Source organism: Spermophilus citellus (genome assembly GCF_964194105.1).
Source record: "Spermophilus citellus genome assembly, chromosome: X".
Classification (NCBI taxonomy): domain Eukaryota; kingdom Metazoa; phylum Chordata; class Mammalia; order Rodentia; family Sciuridae; genus Spermophilus; species Spermophilus citellus.
Genome location: NC_138190.1, coordinates 30,444,942 through 30,467,793, shown reverse-complemented (window position 1 = coordinate 30,467,793; position 22,852 = coordinate 30,444,942). Strand labels below are relative to the sequence as shown.

The 22,852-nt window shown below is 32.4% G+C and overlaps 1 protein-coding gene across 1 annotated transcript in view; it reads right to left on the bottom strand.

Annotated features, from left to right (window-relative positions):
- Positions 1-22,852, bottom strand: part of CFAP47 (cilia and flagella associated protein 47) — a gene marked incomplete at both ends in the record, with an annotated part of 427,079 nt that overhangs the window by 28,775 nt on the left and 375,452 nt on the right. The window contains 5 exons of the mRNA XM_081278126.1: positions 1,780-1,941; positions 5,467-5,638; positions 13,066-13,221; positions 17,381-17,475; positions 19,722-19,881. Coding sequence (XP_081134252.1) covers positions 1,780-1,941; positions 5,467-5,638; positions 13,066-13,221; positions 17,381-17,475; positions 19,722-19,881 — 745 coding nt within the window. The remainder of the gene's footprint in view (positions 1-1,779; positions 1,942-5,466; positions 5,639-13,065; positions 13,222-17,380; positions 17,476-19,721; positions 19,882-22,852) is intronic.

Genomic DNA, 22,852 nt, shown 5'->3' with positions numbered 1-22,852 from the left:
ATCTGCTGAAGAAAGAAGTAGGAATGGAGCAGAAACAAGACAAGAGAGAGGCCATGTGGACTGCAACAAGCAAGGACATAGGGGCAGAGCTGCACAAACTCCTTGAAGAGAATATCACAATACCATTTGCCCTAGATACTTGAAATGGAGCTACAGAATTTGTTTGCCCAGCTGGATTTTGGTATTATTTTGGTCTCATCCCTTCTGTATGTGCTTCTATTTCTCATGTGGAATGGAAATGTTTATTTTGTGCCATTATGTATTGGATATATATAACTTGCTTTTTTTAAACAATATTTTTTTTAGTTGTAGATGGGCACAATGCCTTTATTTTGTTTGTTTATTTTTATATGGTACCAAGGATCGAACCCAGTGCCTCATGCATGCTAGGCAAGCACTCTACCACTGAGCTATAACCCTGGCCCCTGTAACTTCCTTTTGATCTGTATAGTAGAAAAGAGCTAAGAGTTTCACTCATGTCTCAGAAGAGATTTTGGACTTGAAATTTTGGTAATGGTGTAACTTATGTTAAGACTATGGGTACTTTTGGAAATGGACTTAATATATTTTGCATTGTGAGATGGGCATCAGCTTTGGGAAACCAGGGGTGGAACATTATGGTTTAGATATGAGGCATCCCGTGAAAGCTCATGTGTGAGACTATGGAAAAATTTTCAGAGGTGAAATGATTAGATTATAAGAGTTGTAACCTAATCAGTGAATTGATCCTCTTAAATGGATTAAGTGGGCCGCAACTCCAGGTAGATAGGGTGTGACTGAAGGAGATTGGTATCTGGGGGTATGCCTTTTCTCTGCTTCCTTGGCACCACGCTCTGAGCTGCTTTCCTCTACCATGCCCTTCCACCATGATGTCATGCCTTGCCTTAGGCCCAAAGCTATGGAGTCAGACTACCATGGACTGAACCCCTGAAACCATGAGTCACAATAAATATTCCATAAAAAAAGAAGGAATCTGACTTACATGAACTCTGTAGTAAAGTAAAATGAAAATAATTAGCAACAGATCTTAGTACTTTAAGTACAAAATCTCAGGGAGCATTCATATGCAACTCTAGTGTAATTTAAAATATACAGAATTCTCTTCCACTGGACTGGATGAGGTAAACAAATCCTCTCCCCCAGTAGTAACTGTAAGATGAACAACCATTAAAAACAACAATTTCAGTACTCTGGAAACTGACCAAATGTAAACAACAGACTGAGAGGTACTTTTTCATGAAAACTACTGAACTTCAGATAAAAACAGTGCAAGAAATTATATGTGAAAGACCATTGATATAAAATATCCAGAAAAGGCAATGCTAAAGAGATAGAAAAGAAATCAGTGTTTGCCTGAGACTAGGTTTGGGAACAAGAGTTGGCTACAAAGTGAATCTGTATAGGCTACCCAAGTATCTCTACTTAGTTAAACCATTTGATTTCCCAATACCATTAAAATTTACTGAAAAATGATCCATCTATCTTTAAAATAATATATTGAAACATCTTTTGAAAACAAATAGAAATATTATCTTAAATTCAAATGTCTAATTATTTACCTTTGCTTCTCTTTTCTAATCTTCCCATTGTAGACTCTATATTCCAAGTTTTAAATAAATATTTATGAAATCTATAAAGCTTTGAGTCACAGCAGCAATACCACTCTGGCTTAACCAGGAAAACATGACCTATAGGATTTTCTATCTTAAATTTCATTCCACAATTCAGTATAAATTACATTAATAAAACCAGTTACATATTTTTTGCTTGATATATTACCTTGTCTGACTTGTCAGTCTAAAGTCAGTAGTAGATTCCTTAAGTAAACCAATTCCTTCGATGTCAATGACATCATCCACTTCAGGCTTAGTAGCAATCAACAGCATGGGAAACTTCCAGATTCCATCTGTTAAGCACTCTATTTTCAGTGTAATATGAGACCTTGAATATAAAAGGAGATTTTAAAAGCTACTATAGAAACACAAGAGAACAAACATAGCAAATCAATATCTAAGATCAAAATGTAAGCAAACTTTGAGGTTTCAGCAAAAGCACTGGGTCATGTAATTCTTACATAATGCAGATAACTGTTAATTATATTTTAGAAATACTTTGTAGATAATGTTTAGATTGTCATTATCCCTTTGAGGTAATTATTTTGTAGCACATCTTATCTGATGTTTATTTATGTTCTAAAAATCAGTAGTTTATGCATAAAGAACTGTGCAAATTTTTATAACCACCATAGAATATCATAGTACTTAAGAATGTAAGGGTAGATTTGGCAAATGGTTTCAAGTTTTATAATAAAATTCCATTTGGGAATTTTCTGTCAAAATGAATCATTGTCAGAAATATGGTTTGTTAATATCTGAAAAGTTCCAAATTAATTGAAACTTTTTTAAAAGTAAACTAATTGGTAAAGATCACATACACCCTTCTGAATAGTATATCATTGAAAGGCAGTTAAGTTAAGGAATAAAATTCAAAAGATAGACTTTGAAAGCATTTGGCTATGGTGATGAGTGGAGAGAGAGGATAGCAGTTGGAGTTGAATAATGGTTTTGTTTGTTTGCCTGCCTATGGTGGAAATGACTCAAATATGCAAGAATGTGGTTGCAAAATCCTAATTCAGGATTGAAAAATGAAATCTCAAACTGCTTACCTAAAAGTGTCAGAAAGGACAGCACTGGAAACTCTTTTCCTTTGTAAGTAGGTGTATAAAATTGGTTAGTCATTTGGGCAGCAATTGGTCAATATTTTACCAAATTAGAACACGACACACAGTAAACCAGCAATTCCGCTCAGTAATTTCCCTAGAGATATGCTTCCAATAGTTCAAGTGATATGTATCATGTTTATTGCTGCATTTTTATAGCATTGTTTATACTGCCAAAAAAGTGGGAGTGGCTGGGCACAGTGGTAGCATATACCTATAATCCCAATGATTCAGGAAGCTGAGGCAGGAGGATCACAAGTTCAAAGCCAGCTGCAGAAATTTGGTGAGGCCCTAAGCAATTTAGTGGGACCCTGTCTCAAAATAAAAAAAATAAAAAGGGCTGGGGATGTGGCTTAGTGGTAAAGAATCCCCAGGTTCAATCCCTGGTGTCAAAAAAGAAAAAAGTGGGAGCAAAAATTTAAATTGTTCTTTCAATAGGGTGCTGGTTAAAAAAAAAAAAAGTGCATTATATAGAAAAAATGGAATACTACGCAGTATAACTTAGCCAATGTCTAGTAATATATCATTAAAGTTAACATATCTAAAATATAAATCCTAAATGTATACTTCTCTAACACACTCTTGTTATAGAAAGTAAAACTATATTCCTCTCTTTGTATTGTTTTCAAGACTTAATTTTCACACTTCTATTTTTTCTGTCTTACAAGGAAGAGAGAGAACTTCCATAATTTAGAGCTATTGTTTTATTTTGGTTTTTCATATTTTACTATGTCTCTTCCAGTGAACTGTCACAAATATATTTCAAACAGGGAATGGTAGAAATAAATGAACACGTAGTGATGTATATAACACACAATTGTTAAGTTACATCAGATTACCATCCAACATCATCCATTCATTTTATGAATGATGTATACATGTTTTCCTAAATCAATTCTCCAAATATTTGTACTTCAATAGTTTCCTATTGTTTCTAGCATAAATATGGACCTATTGCATCAAAACCCTAAATGATAAGAACTCAACTACTCTTTCCAATCTTATTTCCTCCTTTGCTCAATATATTAGAGAAACATTGGCCTTCTTACTATTCATTGCTCATGCCAAAAATTTCTTGTTTCATGTCTTCTGCATTTATTCTTTCCTCACCTTAAATGCTCTTCCCAGCTGTTATCAGCCATAAGATTTTAATTCAGACATCATTTAATAGAAGCCTAACAATCCCCCTTGTCTGAAGCAGATCTTTCAATAGTTCTATTTACCCTATTTATTTCCTTCTCAGGACATTCTGAAATAGCTTGCTTACTTATACATTTATTTCTGTTATCTGTCACTCTGAGTGAAACACTCCAAAAGTGCAGGAATTTTGTTTCTTTGTAGAAATTAAATGATTTTTTAGTAAACTAATATACATACTCAAATGACTATTGCTGAATACTTCCATTCAACAGGTCCATTATTTGAGTTAGCATGAAATTACCATGTCAACATTTTAGGGCCATAGTGGGGAAGACTACTTAATTTCACAGATGGCACAGATTTCATAACAATGTATATATGTGATATCATCTATTCTAAATTATCTCCTCCAAGCTGCATCAGAACTTGGGGTTCTCATTATGTTCAGCTCTTCAACAGGTAAAAGTTTCCAGAAAAATGTCAAGCTAAGATAATTAGTGTTTATGTAGCTAAAACATGACAAATGATATAAATTCTCAATTTAAAAAACTGTTTAGACCTGTGTTACATATTCTCCAATGATAATATTGTTCTCCTTCTAGCTGTTGCTGAATAGTCCATATCATTAAAATAATGAAATTACACAACTAAATATAAAAATACCAGCAAATGAACATAGAAAACTACAAAAATGAAATGGAAAAGAGGGCAATGTCAGCATTTATAGTGCACTATTTTCTTGTAGCTTGCATTTATTACTGCTTCCTGAAAATGATTCTAGTATTGTTTTGTTATTAGAATACATATTCATAGCCACTTCAAATAAATGCATATCTATATCAAATACATAGTTGCAAAATTTAGAGGCAATTAAAGCACAATGTTTTGTTCATTCAGATGTTTTGTTCATTACCAAGTTTTATATTTTGTATATATTGATTCTGATCAGTATCTCTGCATTCAGACACAAATAAATCCCTATCTCAGATGTGACATACATATAATATTTATAAATGCTAAGTGTCAGTAGCCCAAAGAGTAAATATAAAGACATTGGATGAGATTTCCTAAAGGGGAAACATCCAAAGCCTACTATTCTTACACACCCACATACGTCTTAGTAACAGATGTGTAATGTTATGGTGTTAAGTGGTAAAGGGTAATGAAAGCAGTTGCAATGTAGAACATAATTTAGGCATTTTCATCATTTGAACTGATTCTATTCTAAAAAGTAGCATCAAGAAATATGTTGCCATTGTACATCCCTTGGTAAGTTTCTTTAAAAAAGATATTATAAAATAGGCAATTGTTCTTTTTTTGTTGACAGGACACTTAAATGACTTAGAGAGGTCAGTTTCTGAAAAATAGCTTAGACTTCCAACATTAGACATTAGAATATTTTTCATAGTTTACTAGCTGAAAATAATTTAGCCCCAAACATTTCACTTAATAGCATCAAAGAATTAATATAATCCAAATATTGAAATATGGAAATAAAAACCAAACATTTAATTTAGTTAGATTAGTTTAGTTAGCAACATTAGATAGTTTAATTAGTTGAGAGTAATAATATTGTTTAAAGAAAAAGAGAAGGAAAGCAGGTTTACCTCAATGGTTTCTTTGGTGTAAATGTCAGATTGAAGACCAATGATATCATTTGGTGTTTGATATTATAACTTTTTTTGATCAAATATAAAGCCAAACAGGATTCCAAGTTAGACTTCATAACTTCATTTTCAAACTCTATTTCATATTCAAATTCACGTAGTTTAGGAATTGCTAGGAAAATCAAGATTAAAATATATTTCAATTTAATTAAGTATGCAGAGATTGAACATCAATTTATATATCAACACAAGTCATGCATAGGTATTTATCAGAAGGGAGAGGCCATAATTATCTAGCTCTGTGTTCATAATGTCTAGTACATTATCAGCTATATAATACTATGTATATTTTATTAAAAGATAAATAAATAAATGCATGAATATAAAAAGTAACATAGAAGACAATTCTTGCCCTTCGTAAATCCTTACAGTTCTGGATTATGGAGTAGGAAAAGCCTAATAGAAATTAATGGTCAATATTAACTATGAAATAAAAAATGACATGAGATGTACTCTATATTATAAATGCATATTAAAAGCTATAGATGTGAAATATATAAAAAGATTTAAATTTAATTTAATTCAATTTAAACAATTCCAAAACAGCATCTCAAATTATTAGATCAGAATTCTCAATTTCAGATATATTTCAATAAAAGAGTGTTCTCTATGTTTTAGTCTTGAAATTTAAAGACAATATGTTTAGCAACATTTTTTTTAACCAGCAGGTTACCAGAGGTAACTAATATTAGAGTTTTTTCCACTGCAGAAGAATAATATCCTAAATTCAGGATTATAATGGAGATAAATGGCACAAATCTGTATTAAATTTACTCTTCATTTACATGTAAGGGGCCCAAACCACAAATCAAGAAGTCTATTGAATGTGGTTAATAGAAGAAAGGTCAAAGAATCATGACTTGACATAATCCACAACTAAGCTCACTTCTAAAGTCTATCTCTGGTGTATAAAGCTATTCCTTATTATATTATTTTAATTCAGAACATATAGCACTTTCTAAGCAATTTTAATAGACAACACCAGACCACTTTTTAGAAGTACTTAATGTTAATTTTTTCTACTAAACTCTAAATGAAAGCTTGGCTATGACAGCACACATAAAAATAAGTCTCTAATCTCCTAAATTTCTGATTTTCAAATGACCAAAATTATAAATTATTATCCCTGTCAATAACCATCTCTGACATAGCAAAATCAATGTGTCTACATATAATGTGTCCACTTGTTCTGACACTGGAATATGGAAATGTTCCATAGGAATACATAATCCATGCAGAAAAAATAACACTTAAGAATGTTGAAGTGTTTTAGGAGAGATGAGCTTCCATTTTATTCAAATAACATAATAAAGATTTTTTTAAAGTGCTGGAGCTTGAGATCCAAGGCCTCCTGCATGACAGGAAAGTGTTCTACCACTGAGCTACACCCCCCGCTAAAGTTTTCTTTTTTTCTTCTTTTTTTTTTTTTTGTAAAGCATGTCTTGAATATACTTTTGGCATCTGTTTCTGCTTAATTATTGAATCCTTTCTGGGAATGGTGGTTGCAGAATGAAACTAGGGAATGAGAAGTTAATTTTAGTTTCAGAATCTTTGAACCACCTCTAGAGATCTGTTACTATGGATGTCATAATTAAATTCATAAAAGGTCTATTAGTATAAGATACATTCATGCTTATTGGCTAGGGGACAAAAGGTGAGACAAGGAGGAATCACTGTAAGAAAAGGTATAGTTCTTGCCCCTCCAGAGCTTATGATCAAGGGAAGGAACTGACAGTTGCTAATATGAACACTAATTTTAAATTATTTCTGTAGTAACTGCTACCACAGAGAAGTAAAGGAGGCTATGAGAGTAATACAGTCTTGGAGACTTGATTACTAAGGATTCCTGTGGAGGAGACCAATATACCAAGGGTGAGTGAGGGAGGAAACTTCTATTCATTGAAGAGATCTATGGGAATTGTTCATGGTGCATAAACCAGGAAGGCCCATAGAGGAAGAATTTATGTGGGTGGAGCAGACAGAGTGGGAGGACCTTGTAAAAAAATGCGGCTAACAAAATAAGCAAGAGCTAGACCATGTTGGGGTTTGGGAATGATCTGAGATTTCTAAGAATGATGAGAGGGAACTGGTGATTATCATCCAATTTCAGATCTTTTCCAACATTTAGGCATCACGTCTTTGCACTTTTTTCATAGATGATTCTTTTGTATACTTCTGAGAAAAATCATTGAATGCAATTGAGAGAATTTGGTTTTCATTTCAAAATGTCATTTGTCAGTGACTCAAAATGTGCCTTCTAGTACATTCTATCCCATAATACCCAACCAGAGCTTTAAATGTTAACAATGGTAGTATCTTAAACTTATGGAGCACACATTGAGAACCAGGCATTTTCTAAAGATTTCACATGCATTTATACATTTAATCCTCAAAAAACTCTATAAGATGAATACTATTATTATTTCCACATTACAGCACTCAGATATTTATATTCTTGTCAGAGGATGACAGCAAACAACAGAGATGGAGAAAAGGGACAACTAGTAAGATAGTAAATTAATACCAAGAGCAAAACTCCTTCAACTTGCTGACAGACTAAGCTATGAGCACAAATTTGTCCATTACATTAGATATACAGGAAAAGTAAGGCTGATGGTATTTGTTTTTTGTTTTTTTTTTTTTTTTTTTTTTTTTTTTTTTTTTTTTTTTTTTTTAGTACCGGGCATTGAACCCAGGGGCACTTAACTACTGAGCCTTTTTACATTTTATTTTGAGACAGGGTCTCACTACGTTTCGTAGGCTGGCTTTTTTAAAAAGTTTTTTTAAATTTTTATTTATTTATTTATTTATTTATTATAATTAGGTATATATGACAGCAGAATGCATTTTGATTCATTGTGCACAATTGCATTTTTCTGGTTATACACGATGTAGTATTGCACTAAATGTGCAGTCATACATGTACCAAGGGTAATGATATCCATCTCATTCTATCATCTTTCCTGCCCCCATGCTCCCTCTTCTATCCTCCCTCCCCTTTGCCCAATTAAAGTCGCCACCTGCATTATGGCTCAGCATCCACTTATCAGAGAGAACATTCACTTAGGCTGGTTTTGAACTCACAATCCTCCTGCCTCAGCTTCCCAAGCCTCTGGGATTACAAGTATGCACAACCGTGCCTGAAAGGTTGACAGTATTCTTAAGGGTATTCTTATTAGAGCAGGTAGGACAGGAGTTGATCAGAGAAAATAAAGTGAAGAGGAGCAGAGAAAAGCTTTAAAGACTGGAGGCCAATGTGGGCTCACAGGAGTATCACTGAAAAATTCCTCAAGATATATTTGTGATTATAGACCAAATCTGACATGGGAGTTTACATACAGCATTCGAAAAAGATAGCAAGGTGATTAGCCTAGGGTGAAATGAGACAACTGTGACAAACAAATCAGCAAATCAGACAAAAATATAACAGCTTAATTTAAGAACAAAAGTTTTGAATTACAGAACACCTGAGAAATAAAAAGCATGATTCTGATGGATAATTACATAGTGAAACTACTCCTAGATTAAAAAGCCCTATAGAGAAAGTCACTGAACAAATCCCTAGAGAAGCACAAACAACACATGGGCCAAGAACTACTTAGGAAGAAGAAATACAATTACAGGGGATATCCTTCCCAGAGAGAATGATTTGTAATCTTCTAGAAGTGACATTATAAACTACAGTCTAAAAATTGAAGTATGATAATATCCCAGTAGGGTAACATCAATTGATTTATATAATATAGGTATACAAATCCAACATATTAAATAGGGTTTTTTTGAATCCCTTGACAACAGAGTCTGTGTCTTGTTAATTTTGGCATCTTTGGGACCAAGCATAATATCTAGTAGAAAGATGCTTGCTAGAATATTGTTCAATGATAAAGGTATAAAAGCAACTAATCCTGGTTAATTCAAAGATGAGTATGAGGAGTTCAGGTAGAGAGGTCACAGCATTTTTATTTAACATGGCTTAGTATTTTTATTGGATTTAAAAAATATATGATGAAGATAAAGGGTGGGTGATGGGAAGAGAATGTTGGGGATTCTTAACTACTCCTACTTATCACAGAGAGGCCTATTCACACACGAAAGGGTGAGGGGACATAGTAGGGAGAAAAAATCAGCTTCCACCTGTCTCTTCTATCATGACTTGCCCTGAGAGTAAAAGCAACATATCTGACTAGTGAATCCAGTCACTAATGAAAAATGGAAATGGAACATGAGCACATGAGCCAGCCTCTCTCTTTCTTTCCCAATGTTTTGAATCTAGGATTCATATTTTATTTTCCTCCCTCTTGTGTAGATTGTTTGTCTCTGCAGGGAGTCTACAACTGGTCAGTTTGCTATGAATGGAATTGTTACTGTGGAAGGCACTAATAAGCTCAAATAAGTCCATAGAGCCAACTCACTTTCAAATTCATATTTATAATTAATAAAGCTAACACTTTGGTCTCCATCTGCCTTATTTCTACATCTGTTCCTTAGTTGGTTTTAAACTCAGATGAGAGAAGAAAAGGATGTGATTAAATTTCACTCCGAAAATCCAATCAGAGTCCAAGCCACAGAAGAGTGCTTTAATTTCCATCCTAAGAGACTTAAGAGATAACAGGAAGCACAAAATGGCCTGGACAACATAACTCCTGGATATTATTTCATGTGTGGTATGCACTGTAATTAAATTACACAAGGGGAAAACAGTCAATTTGCTTTTGCATATACTAAAGACTAAAATAGTATTCAGATTTATCAGTCAGAATTGTCCCTTCAAAAAGAAAATAGGCAGGAAGGGAGGGCCAAAAAAAAAAAAAAGAGAGAGAGTGCAAGCACATTCATTATGTCCTTGAAATAGGGCAGGGAAAGAAAACAACTTATTGCCATATGCCCTTAAGAAGAGGATGAGGTCAACTAATTTATCAAATATTTAGATACCATAGAGACAGAAAATATTAAATCGGGAGGGAACTGATTCGTTTCTATACAGCAAAACACACTTCATGTAAACAATAAAAGAGATTTACAAATTAAAATGTAGAGAAAAACAGATGAGCTTGTTGAGTTTGGGGTATTGAACAGAGAAAAAGGATATTTTAGAGAGAATAATGGGTGGAGAAAAGCTTGCAAACCTTCCATATAGTTATTTTTAATATTAAATATTCCTTTTCATCATGAAAAGTAATGAAGCAGTAAAATGAGAGCCATATCAAAATATGTATTTTCAAGAGCTACTTGAGAGATTGTTTTCTTAATATGACTTTCAGTGTTTCTGAAATGATGGAAGTAGCTTCCTGATAGACCTTGATTATGTAGGAGGATATGCTTTTTTTCTGGTAGTAAGCTTTAATCAATTTAATTAGCAGAATTAGGGATTCTATGGTTTACAACCTGACTTTGTCAGGTTGTAAACCATAGAATGACAAGTAGTGAGACAAGCAGAAAAGGCCCCTAGGTCTATTTCTGTAGCTTCCTTTATACTTAGTGTAACATGAGATTTGCACTCTTCATAAATTTTTTTTAAAAGCACAATACACTATTGTTCACTGTAGGCACTATGCTGTACAATAGGTCTGTAGAACTTATTCATCTTGCACAACTGAAATTTTATACCCATTTCTCCCTCCTTACATACCCTGGCAACTACTGTTCTACTCTGTTTCCATGAATTTGACTAATTTAAATTTATTATAAAGTAGTATGTCTTTCTATGGTTGGCTATTTCAATTACTATAAAGTCCTCTAGTTTCACTCATATTCTTACATACAATAGAATTTCCTTTTTTTAAAAAAAAAAGCTCGACATCATTCCATTGTATGTTTATACCACATTTTTTCTATCTACTCATCTGTTGATGGACATTTAGGTTGTTTGTATATCTTGGTTACTGTGAATAATGTTTCAATGAATATGGAAGTATGGATATCTCTTTGAGATCCTGATTTCAATTCTTTTGGTTAAGTATGTAGAGGTAGAATTGCTAGATCATACAATTGTTCTGTTTTTGATTTTTTGAGAAGCCTTCATACTATTTTTAGTAGCAATTGCACCATTCTTTGTTCTTCACATCAGTGTGAAAAGTTTAAAAGGTTTCCCCACATCCTTGCCACACTCATTTCTATTTGCATTTTAAAAAACAATAACAGTCATGCTGATATGTCCTGGTGGTTTTGATTTGTATTTCCCTGATGATTAGTAATGTTGCCTATTTTTCACATAGCCATTGTACATTCTTTGGAGAAATATCTATCAAAGTTCTTTAGCATATCTTAAAAACTGTTTTTAGGCCTTTTTTTTATTGACTTGTAGGAGTTCCTTATGTATTTTCCAGATTAACCCCTTACCAGATAGGTGATTTGCAAATATTTTCTCTCATTCTAGGCTGCTTCTTTTCATCATGTTGATTATTTACTTTAAAGAAGCTTTTGAGTTTGATTCAGTCCTACTTGTTGATGATTATTTTGTCTACTGTGATTTTGGTTATACCTATGAAATCATTGCCAGGACCATCATCATAAGAAGTTCTTTGTCATGGACAAGGTCTTTGAAAACAGCATGATCCAAATCTCCCTACAGGCTTTGATGAGTCTGGTTACACATTCCACCAAGGTGCAGGGAACCTTTAAAATTATTACTGCTTTCTTAAAAAGGAAATTTGTCCATGAATTGCTGCTGAATTTGTATGTGTGGACAGGAGGAGGGTCCAGATCTCCTTACTCCATCCTGTTGCTATCACTCAGTGCCATGTGATATACCAATTACTTGCATCACGTTGGTGCTCAAAAAGTTTCAGACTTTGGAGCAGTTTGGATTTGAGGTTTTAGATTAGGGATGCTCTACTTGTAACATATAATAAAGTAATTTGAGTTTTTATATAAAAATATGGAATATATATTAAAAGCATACAATAAACTTAATTAACTTTATTATCTGAAAACCATTTGGGCATTACATTTAATTTGTCCAATTTTCTATATTTTAAATAAGATATTCATTCAAGATTTTGTTTCTAAATTTAAAACTGTAAGTTATAGCTTCAATCAGATTCCTTAAATCAGAAGACAGAGTTATAGAACAAATTAAAGTTGAGAAGAAGTAGAAATTACAGTTACTATAGCTTTTTCCTTTCTCATCGTTGACAGAATCACAATCCATGTCTTATAAATCCAACAATAACCATAACTATTGTCATTTTTGAGCTAACTGCTATGTGGAAACAACAAGCATAATACAGCAGTCTTTAAGCACTAACTTAAATATTATATTGTAAATGAAAATTAAATGGGGGGCTGTGGTTGTAGCTCAGTGGTAGAGCACTTTTCTGGCATGTGTGAGGCACTGGATTTGATCTTCAGCACCACATAAAAATAAAAAAAAAATTATAGGTATTGTATCTATCTATAACTTAAATTTTTTTAAACTATAAAATATTAAATAAAAAAATTAAATGGGCATGATTCTTTATAACTGAGCAGGCAGCAACCTACGATTCAAGATAAGCTTTAATTTATTGTTTTTTATATCCATGATTATGTTTCTCTTACCAATGAAATCTTCAAAAGCATTACTATATGAATTTCTTTTTGGAAGCACTAAAAATTCTGTCAATTCTGGGGCAGGACTTGGTCCAAAAAAATCACCAATAAGTGTGACTTCCACCTTCTCTTCTACTCGCTTCCTGGATTGACATTTTATGACAACTATAGGAGAGAAATATTTTCAGTTAAATTAACTATTAGGCTATATGATCATTCTTGACATAGAATAAAATGAACTATGTCATAAAAAATAAAACTTATTTTGAAATACTTTAAATTCTCATTATCTGGCCTTAACAGACAGACCCCCCCCCCCCCCACACACACACACACACACACAAACACTCATGCAATATCTACATATTGACATCTACAAAACAAGTATGAATATTAAAGAAATATTTAAAAACAGTATGACAAGAGGTAAATCTGTAATATATATACTAGATTACAAAAGACTACATTAGAATGCAGAAATTTAATTTAGAAACTGAAAGAGCCATATCAATAACTCAAACAGCAATTGTGGACATTTAAATTTGTATTTTTTAAAAAATCTGGATGTTCCTTTGGTAATATCAAATTCCACTTTTATAATAATATTATAGAAAATGGCTTCAAATAAGTTTAGTAACATTTATTTTGTAATAAACTTTAAAATATTTCTATTAGATTTATTTACAGGCATATTAAAATTCACATTTAAATTATTTAAGTAAAATATTTAAATTTTCATTTTTTTTCAGTACTGGGATTAAACTCAGGGTCATGCTACCACTGAGCTACACCCCCATTCTTTTCTTTCTTTACTTATATTTTATTTTGACACAAGGTCTTGTCATGTTGCCTAGGCTGACCTCAAATTGTGATTTTCCTGCCTCCATCACTGGAATAGCTGAGATTACAGTCATGCACCACCACGCTCTGCTTAAATTTTCGTTTGAATTACTTTTTTAAATTTACAAAATGTACCTTTTTTAGTAGGGAAAAACAAAATTATAATAAATTGTTTAAAATCAATGTTAAAATTTAACTGCATATTTAAAATACAGCATTAAAGATTTATCTTATATTTAATTCTAATAATTTCATATAGAAAGTACAAGAGAAGCTTTCAATTATCTTATTAGAAATCAAAATATTATTTATATGTGCAATCACTAATTATAAAAAGAAGTATTTATTTATTTTTTTGGCATTAACTCTATGGTACCATGAGGCCATGTGTACTAGAGTCCACATAAATAAGAATATTATTTCTCTCAAACATAATATATTATACTTTTATTAAGTCAAATGCATGTAGAATCTAAATTGAATATAAGGGGAAAAGGGAATTAATATAAAAAAGCTTTGAAATGTATTATGGGATGGTTTATGATATCAATAATAATACATTCACATAAACTGCAAAATTAATTGATGTCCTCAGATATTTGTTTTCACAATACATATGATATTGCAATATAAAATACTGTAATAAGTTAATTTTTCATTAAAGTTATGTAGATTTTTATTGAACAATATGGACTCACAATAAACAATGTGGATGTATAATAAGGGTAAAAAGTTAGATGTAATTTAAAGAAGCTCATTGGTGAAATGGCTGGAAAAACTGTACAAGCTTTTCTAGTTATAATTAACTTCAGTCTTAAAGCATTAAATTGGACATTTAAATTTCTGATCAAAGTTATAATTGGTATCATATACTGGTCTTTTCCTATAGTCCTTAGGAAATTAGTGCCCTGGCAATGCAAGGCGCACTCAATCACAGCAGGTTCATTTTCCATTGTCTTCAATGTGTGACAGGGAGTGAAGTCCTTTTCCAATTATCTGCCCCAATGGAGAGTAGTAGGCAAGAATGCACAAAGAGAAAAGGTGGCTCACAGAACAACAAAAGCATCTTGGGTTTGCAAATAATCTGAGTGATAGATACACGAAAAAAGAAAGAAAGAATGAACTTTGACAGTGATAAAACTGAGCAAGGAAAGCAGTAGTTTATATCTGATTAGTTATTAAATGAAAAAGTGGAGAATGGACTGTACAAGAGCACAAATAATACGTATGTATAAGATTAAACCAACTTGCCTCTCAAGGGCATTTGTGGAGAAAAGTAATTGCCAACAGATTTTAGATTTTCAATAAAAAGATTTAGTAACTAATATGCAATCTTTTTGAGAACACTGATGTTGCTATTAGGTTGGGCTATTTACAGAACTCATATTTGATTTAAAAATCAAGTAATTACCAAGAAAAGTGACTCAAAGGAAAAATGCCCTGGAGCATGTTTAATTTTCTTTGAAGAAAAATATGCAAGAAATTTATGTTGTTATGTTCTCATAGGCTTTGTTATAGACTGAAAAATTCTGCTTTATGTTTTTAATCTGGGAAAAACAAGACTGTTTTTGTAGTGGATACAAACAACGACTACTATTAGAATTCCAACAGCGTGATGTATAGGCTTTATTACATCACTTTTATCAGATGACTGCGTATTATAAATTTCAAATAGTACAGCTCTATGGAAAATATACAATCACCTATCTTCTAGAATGAAATAAAAGACATTTGGACATGTATGTGAAATGTTCTGAAGATAATTTATTATATTTGAAACATTTAGGTATTTGTTGATAATTTTTTTAACTTGAATAAAAATATTTCAAGGAAAATAAATGACATGTATTGTTAAAGGTACTACTATGTATGTGGATTTTTTTCCAGTTAAAATTAAACTGCCTAAGGAAATATGTCATCTTGGTCTTTCTTTTAAGCAATGTATCTTGGGAAATACTTTATTTACAAGCAAAACTTACTACTTTCTCCTTTTTCTAAGAGTGCGGACATAATTTATGTCAGCATAAGTCAAATTCTTTTTTGTTGTTGTTGCTGGGGATCAAACTCAGAGCCTCACAAAGGCTGGGTAAGCACTCTAACATGAAGCTATACCACCACCCTGGAAATCTGATTCTTTACATTTGCAATGATTAGTATTAGAAAGAGAAGAATAAAAGCAAAATTTCAAGACTTTTTAAAACATCTGTGTTTCTCAAGACAGAGATCCAAAACAGCCCTTTGCTTTGCAGATTAATTTAGTGTATGTTAGATATAAGGAACTGTACCTAGAGACTGGTAAGGGCTGGGATACTAAATTTCTCTATATGAGTTATCTAAGTGGAATTTTATTTCTTAGTGTGATACTGGGAAGAAAATGGGAAAATTAAGGAATATAGAAGAAATGAGCAAATTATGGGGAAAGAGAACACACAGAAACTTGAGAGAAGCCTAGAACATGTGGGAAAAAACAAAGGCATTTAAGGGCAGGGATTTAATGTTGTATCTTGGCAAAGTAAACCTCCCTGAAAACTTTGGTGCATTCAAGAACATCATAAAGATTTGTTTTATATCTAGTATAACTAAGAGAAATGAATCAGCATCCTCACAGGAGAGTTTTTAGATGACTAAGATGACTGTCTTAGATGACTTCACAGAAACGGAAATATGATGATTAAAAGTGACCTGGTAAATGGATGGAATTGGAGAACATCATGCTCAGTGGAATAAGCCAGACTCAGAAAGTCAAGGGTCGAATGTTTCTCTCATAGGCGGAAGCTATCCCAAAATAAGGGCAAAAAGGTGGGTGGAGGGGAAGCCCATGAAAATAGAAGAGAGATCAATGGAGCAGAGGAAGGGGATGGGAAGAACGGAAGGAGGGACTGAAAAGACAGGAAGAGTGAAATGAAATTGACCAAACTATGCTTATGAATATACCACAGCAAACTCTGCCTTTAAGTATATCTATAAAGCACTAATTTTAAAAAGTATAAATAAATACAAGGAAGACCAGTAGAGTAGAGGAAGGGGAACAGGGAAATTGAGGAGGAAAGGGAAAGAGGAAGGACTGAAATGGAGCAAATTATATTCTAAGCATGTGTGATTATGTTAAAATGAACCCCAATATTATGTATGAGTAAAAGGCACTAAAGAAATATAAAAAGTGACCTGAGAACAAAAGTACCCAGGAATCTTATAGGTCTAATGTAGGGTTCTATGGGCTGAAAGGGTGAGAATTTAATTTTATTTCAACTTGAACTGATATCTGGGTTTTACTAATGGGATGGCACCAATAAATGGATTGGTTTTGTGAAAAGTTATCAGACTCTTTTTTGAGAGAGGGAGTTATATTCTAGCATTCCCACCAATTTTACTCCTTATTTTCACTGAACCTTGAATTTCTTATCTGCATAAGGAAGAGGTGAGATTGGAAAATGGCTAAGGTCCCTTAGAATTCTGATGTATTTTGACTCCAAAATATACCTACCTGAAGGACTTTTAGGGAGTGGTGCCTGTGGGAGTCCAATAAAGGGGTATATCCACTGTATTGTTTGGATTTCTTGATTTTCTACTCCCATAGTTCTAAGTAGAAATTAAAATATTAAGAGTAAACAAAAATGCTTTCAATATTAGCACAAAAGAGCTTATTCTTTATTAACCTGATGGCATTTTAGTAACATTTGTAAATTTAAACTTAGGCAGAGAGAAACTGAAAAAATAGAAAACATATTTTGCAAATATTAATTTTATAAACATTTCTGAGCAAACCTTGGGAAATTATTACAAAGAAAACCATAATAAGATATAAGTTAAAGTTAAGGAGCTTCTGTTCTCTACTTTTACAGGATGCAAGTGATACATCCATGTTATTAAATGATGATTAATAAGAGATAATACAGTTCTCATGGATTATATTCTAAATTGAACATATAAAACACAAAACAAAAAAAAAATCTCATGAAGCATAGAACTTCAGAAAGTGATGAAGAATTTACTTTATAGAATTCCAGTCAAAAGAAAGGGGGGCCAGGGTCAGTGGCACATGCCTGTAATCCCAGCAGCTCTGGAGGCTGAGGCAGGAGGATTGTGAGTTCAAAGTCAGCCTCAGCAACTTATCGAGGCAGTTAGCAACTCAGTGAGACCCTGTCTCTAAAGAAAACACAAAATAGGGCTGGGGATGTGGCTCAGTGGTTGAGCATCCCTGGGTTCAATCTTCAGAACAACCCCCCCCCCAAAAAAAAAAAAAACAAAGGGGCATATGTCTAAATATTCTAGGTCCATCATATATCATTAGGAGAATAGCAGTACTAGAAAATATTACTGATCATTGCTGAAAATGGAATTTTCTTGTTAAAATGAAATGTAAAACACTGAAGTTATAAGACCAGTTGTGCAAGTGACTTGTGCAACTGTGTATGACCCCACATTTAGGACTATGCTTGTTTAGTGTACTACCAAAACTGTCTTGAAATTCTTGATCTTATTTTTTTTCTTTTTTTATTGGTTGTTCAAAACATTACAAAGCTCTTGACATATCATATTTCATATATTAGGTTCAAGTGGGTTATGAACTCCTATTTTTACCCCAAATACAGATTGCAGAATCACATTGGTTACCCATCCACATTTTTACATAATGCCCTATTAGTGACTGTTGTATTCTGCTACCTTTCCTATCCCCTACTATCCCCCCTCCCCTCCCCTCCCATCTTCTCTCTCTACCCCATCTACTGTAATTCATTTCTCTTCTTGTTTATTTTCCCATTCCCCTCACAACCTCTTATATGTAATTTTGTATAACAATGAGGGTCTCCCTCCATTTCCATGCAATTTCCCTTTTCTCTCCCTTTCCCTCCCACCTCATGTCTCTGTTTAATGTTAATCTTTTCTTCCTGCTGTTCCTCCCTGCTCTGTTCTTAGTTGCTCTCATTATATCAAAGAAGACATTTGGTATTTGTTTTTTAGGGATTGGCTAGCTTCACTAAGCATAATCTGCTCTAGTGCCATCCATTTCCCTGCAAATTCCATGATTTTGTCATTTTTTAGGGCTGCATAATACTCCATGGTTGATCTTTTTTTTTTTTTAACAAGGATTTCCTTGTTATCATTTTTCACTAAGGCCCACAAATTATGTAGTCAGTGGTAAAATGCCTAGCAGAATGGATACTAATGGAACCAAAGTTAAAAAAACTAATTATATGCAGGAAAAAATATGAAAATGGAGGAGAAAATGAGAATTTCTTTTTAATTACGAATTCTACCATTATTTAAATAAACTATAATAGCAGAGAAAACATTTAATTTCGCACCATTAGAAGAGTTTGCTTAAATGTCAGCTAAGAAAAGAGAATACAAATTATCTGCATTTTGGCAATGTTTTATCAGAATGTCATACCCACCTGGCATAATGCCATCACTTGGTGAATGCTAGCATCAGAAGTCCTACACTGTGCCCAGATAAGCAGCTTCAGGTTGTCTTCAGAATATTGATTATTATTGTCCTAGCAGTTATTATTTTCCCAGTCAAAAGGGAGTACCTTTACATACCACTGACTAATTGATAATGGTATTTAAGACGGAACTTGTTCATTACTCTAAACTACAAATTAACAATTATTTATATATATATATATATATATATATATATATATATATATATATATCTCCATGTAACAAATGTATTTTTCTCCTCTGAACATATGGGTTTCAGCAGCTCAGAAAATATTAAATCATGAACATTATAGCATTTATATATAACATGTAAAAGAAACCTATTACAACAATGCCAGTCAAAAAAAATCATCTTCCTGTCATTACTTAAATGTTACCTTTTAATCTCTGTATCCAATTCATCAAAATTGTCAATATGCCATTTTTCTCCATTTGCTCTCATCATTTGAACAATGACCATTGTTTTGCATAATTTCATAATTTTGGGCATAAATAACACTGGGATATCTATATTTCCTTTAGGTGGTAATGCAATTCCTGAAAAATACACAAAAAAAATTTTTAAAAATTATAAAAACTTACAGAATGTGAATTTAACAGTACAAAGTACTCATCTGATTCTTTCAGTAATTCTTTTAAGTTTTTCAAAATTGCTTCTGAACAAAAAAATATGTTATGTCAAATTCAATGTGTACTTCACTATTTTCCCTCAAATGTCATTGACACCGTACAAAACCACATTTTATCCTGAGGTGAGAAATTTATCTTGAAAAGTTTCGTTGTACTGAGGAAATGTTGAAAGTAAAGGCTGAGTTTTCCCAGAATGATAAGAGAACCATAAAACCCATGAGTTTTTTCAAGTCTTACCACATTTTCTAGGAGAAAGTGCAGCAATTTTACAGAGGAAAAAAATACAGTGATTTTTGATTCTTTAATTTCTTGTGTATTTTTTTCTAGACTATAACATGATCATGTTTCTATTTGGAGCCCCCAAATTGTGGCAAGTATATCTGTGTAATTATTTAATAGATCTACAGGGAAAGCCAAAGCTTATTTGGAAAAGAAAGGTGCCTTTGCTCCTAGTCATTAAAACAAGAAGGCAGAAAAGCCGAAAGCATTTTCTTGTGCTCTGATTTGAATATTTAACCCTTTACAATTGCTAAGAAATATGTTATCCATGAAGTCTGCTGAGTCCCAACTCTAGAGATTCTGATTTATTACCTCTGAGCTGGGGCACAGGAAACTGCTTACTTAAGTAACATCCATTGTATCTGGAAGCAGATGGTTATGAGACCATATTTTGAAGGAAAAAATATTTTGGATAAGTATGAAGAGATTAGAGGAGTGGTGAGCTTCAGGCCATTTTCAACAATGAGGGTATCCATGTCATGAGTGTCAACCTTTATTTTGATGAATAAAGCTGCTTCTTTACACCATAATGAAGAATTATTGAGTACACTGTTTTTTTAAAAATTCTTTGTTATAAGACCATTAATCAAAGCCATTTGACTCAGATAATAATACTAAACTATTAAGAAGATCAAAAATGGAAATAGAAAATGACCCCAATGCAAAATATCCAAATTCAAAATTTAAAAATTTTCATATTTTTAGTTGTATTTCCCAAGGAAAGGAAAATGTTCTAAGGCCTAATACCATAGTTAATAATCATGAATAATTAATAAGATTAATAGTTAATATCTACTGGATATTGACTATACTCTAGGATCTGTGCTATTATTTATGCAATATTTTATTTAATTCTCAGAAAACCAACAAAAATTAAGTGCTATTATGTTTTTCATTGTAGATATGGGAAAACTGAGAGAATATGGTTAAATAACTTGTCCAAAATCTCACTGAAAGATTGTATTGTTTTCTAATAATGACAGACATCTAAAATGTCTATTATTTTCAACTCTGTCTTTATGAGCTTTATATTTTAATGAATCATTGTTGTGTGAAAGAGTTAATTAAAATAGATATGCATTCTAAAGAATTATCAGTCTTATATAATATGAATATCATTATATTTTGCATGCACAGAGATGTTGGTAAGAAGTAAGGCATGTTTGAATTTTGGATCCACTCTTTGGTTTTCTATTGGAATTTTTATGGTGGTTCTCATTCTTAATACAATAAAAGAGATCTTCTATTGCTTCTTTAAAACTATAAACCTCTTTCCAAGGTAATGAAAAAGTAAGCTAGATGAATGTATATTTCAAAGGTCATAAGTGCAAATCCTATTAAGTCTACAGCATATAGAAATTTTGGTCTTCTTTTTAATTAAAGTGAAATTATAGACTAATTCATTTTAAAACACGTTTGGATATAAACAGCAAGCACTGAGTCAAATAAACCATGCCTGTATTGCCAAGCAAGCCAAGCTTAGGAATTATCATTTGCTCCTACAAAGATTGTATTATCACTATAGATTATTCTATCACTAAAAATAAACTTAGGCTTTCAATAGTGTAAGAGTCAAAACAGATAAAACAAGGTAATTCATTATTTATACTACTGTGCTTTCTTGTAACATTTAAATTGAAAGCATGGAAAGATAATGCCATAACAAATAAGTGCATTTAATTAAAAATCTAGTAGAATATTTGTGGTTGTAATTTTTTACCAAGCCTACAAGTAGAACTATAGTTGACTCCTGAATTTACTGCAAGATTCTTCTTAATATATTTATTATATTATTATATATTATTGAAGTATATAATAATATATACTATATAATATAGTCACAATATATTATATAGTAAATGAACAATATATGTGTAATATATTATAATAAAACAATATATACCATTATATATTATATATTATTATACCCTTGAATTGTTAAAATGGTGGTTTGTAGAAGAGTTCTTTCATTGGGTATTCTGAGATATTATGAGCTGAATTATGCCCCCTCTAACACCCTAGCAAATTCACATGAGAAGTCCTAACCCCCAGTATCTCAAAATGTGTGTATATTTGAAGACAGGAACATTAAAAAGTGATTAAATTAAAATGAGGCCATTATGGTGGGCCTTAATTGAATATGTCTAGTGTCCTTAAAAGGAAAGGAAATTTGGAAGAGAAAGAGACGACAAAGACATGCACGGTAAAAAGACCACAAGAAGGCATAGTGAGAAGGTGGCCCCATCTATAAGCCAAGGATAGAGGCCTCAGAAGAAATCCAACCTGATGGCACCTTGAACTTTTAACCTCCAGAGCTGAGGGAGAATATATTTCTCTTGGTTATGTAATTGTTATGACAGCCCTAGAAAACGAATACATTAAATTTTCTCTTATATGTTAATCCAGATGTTGTGGCATGGGATTCCATTAAGTTTACTTTTAGACTTTTAACTCCAGACTCTCACAATATAGGGAAGATATAAAAACTTGACTCTGATTGCTGTTTGGCTACTTTGATGATGGAAAAGCTAAAGATGAAACATTTTTCCTTTCCTACTTAGACCTCCTTCACTAAATGGGGATATTTATTAAATAGTTA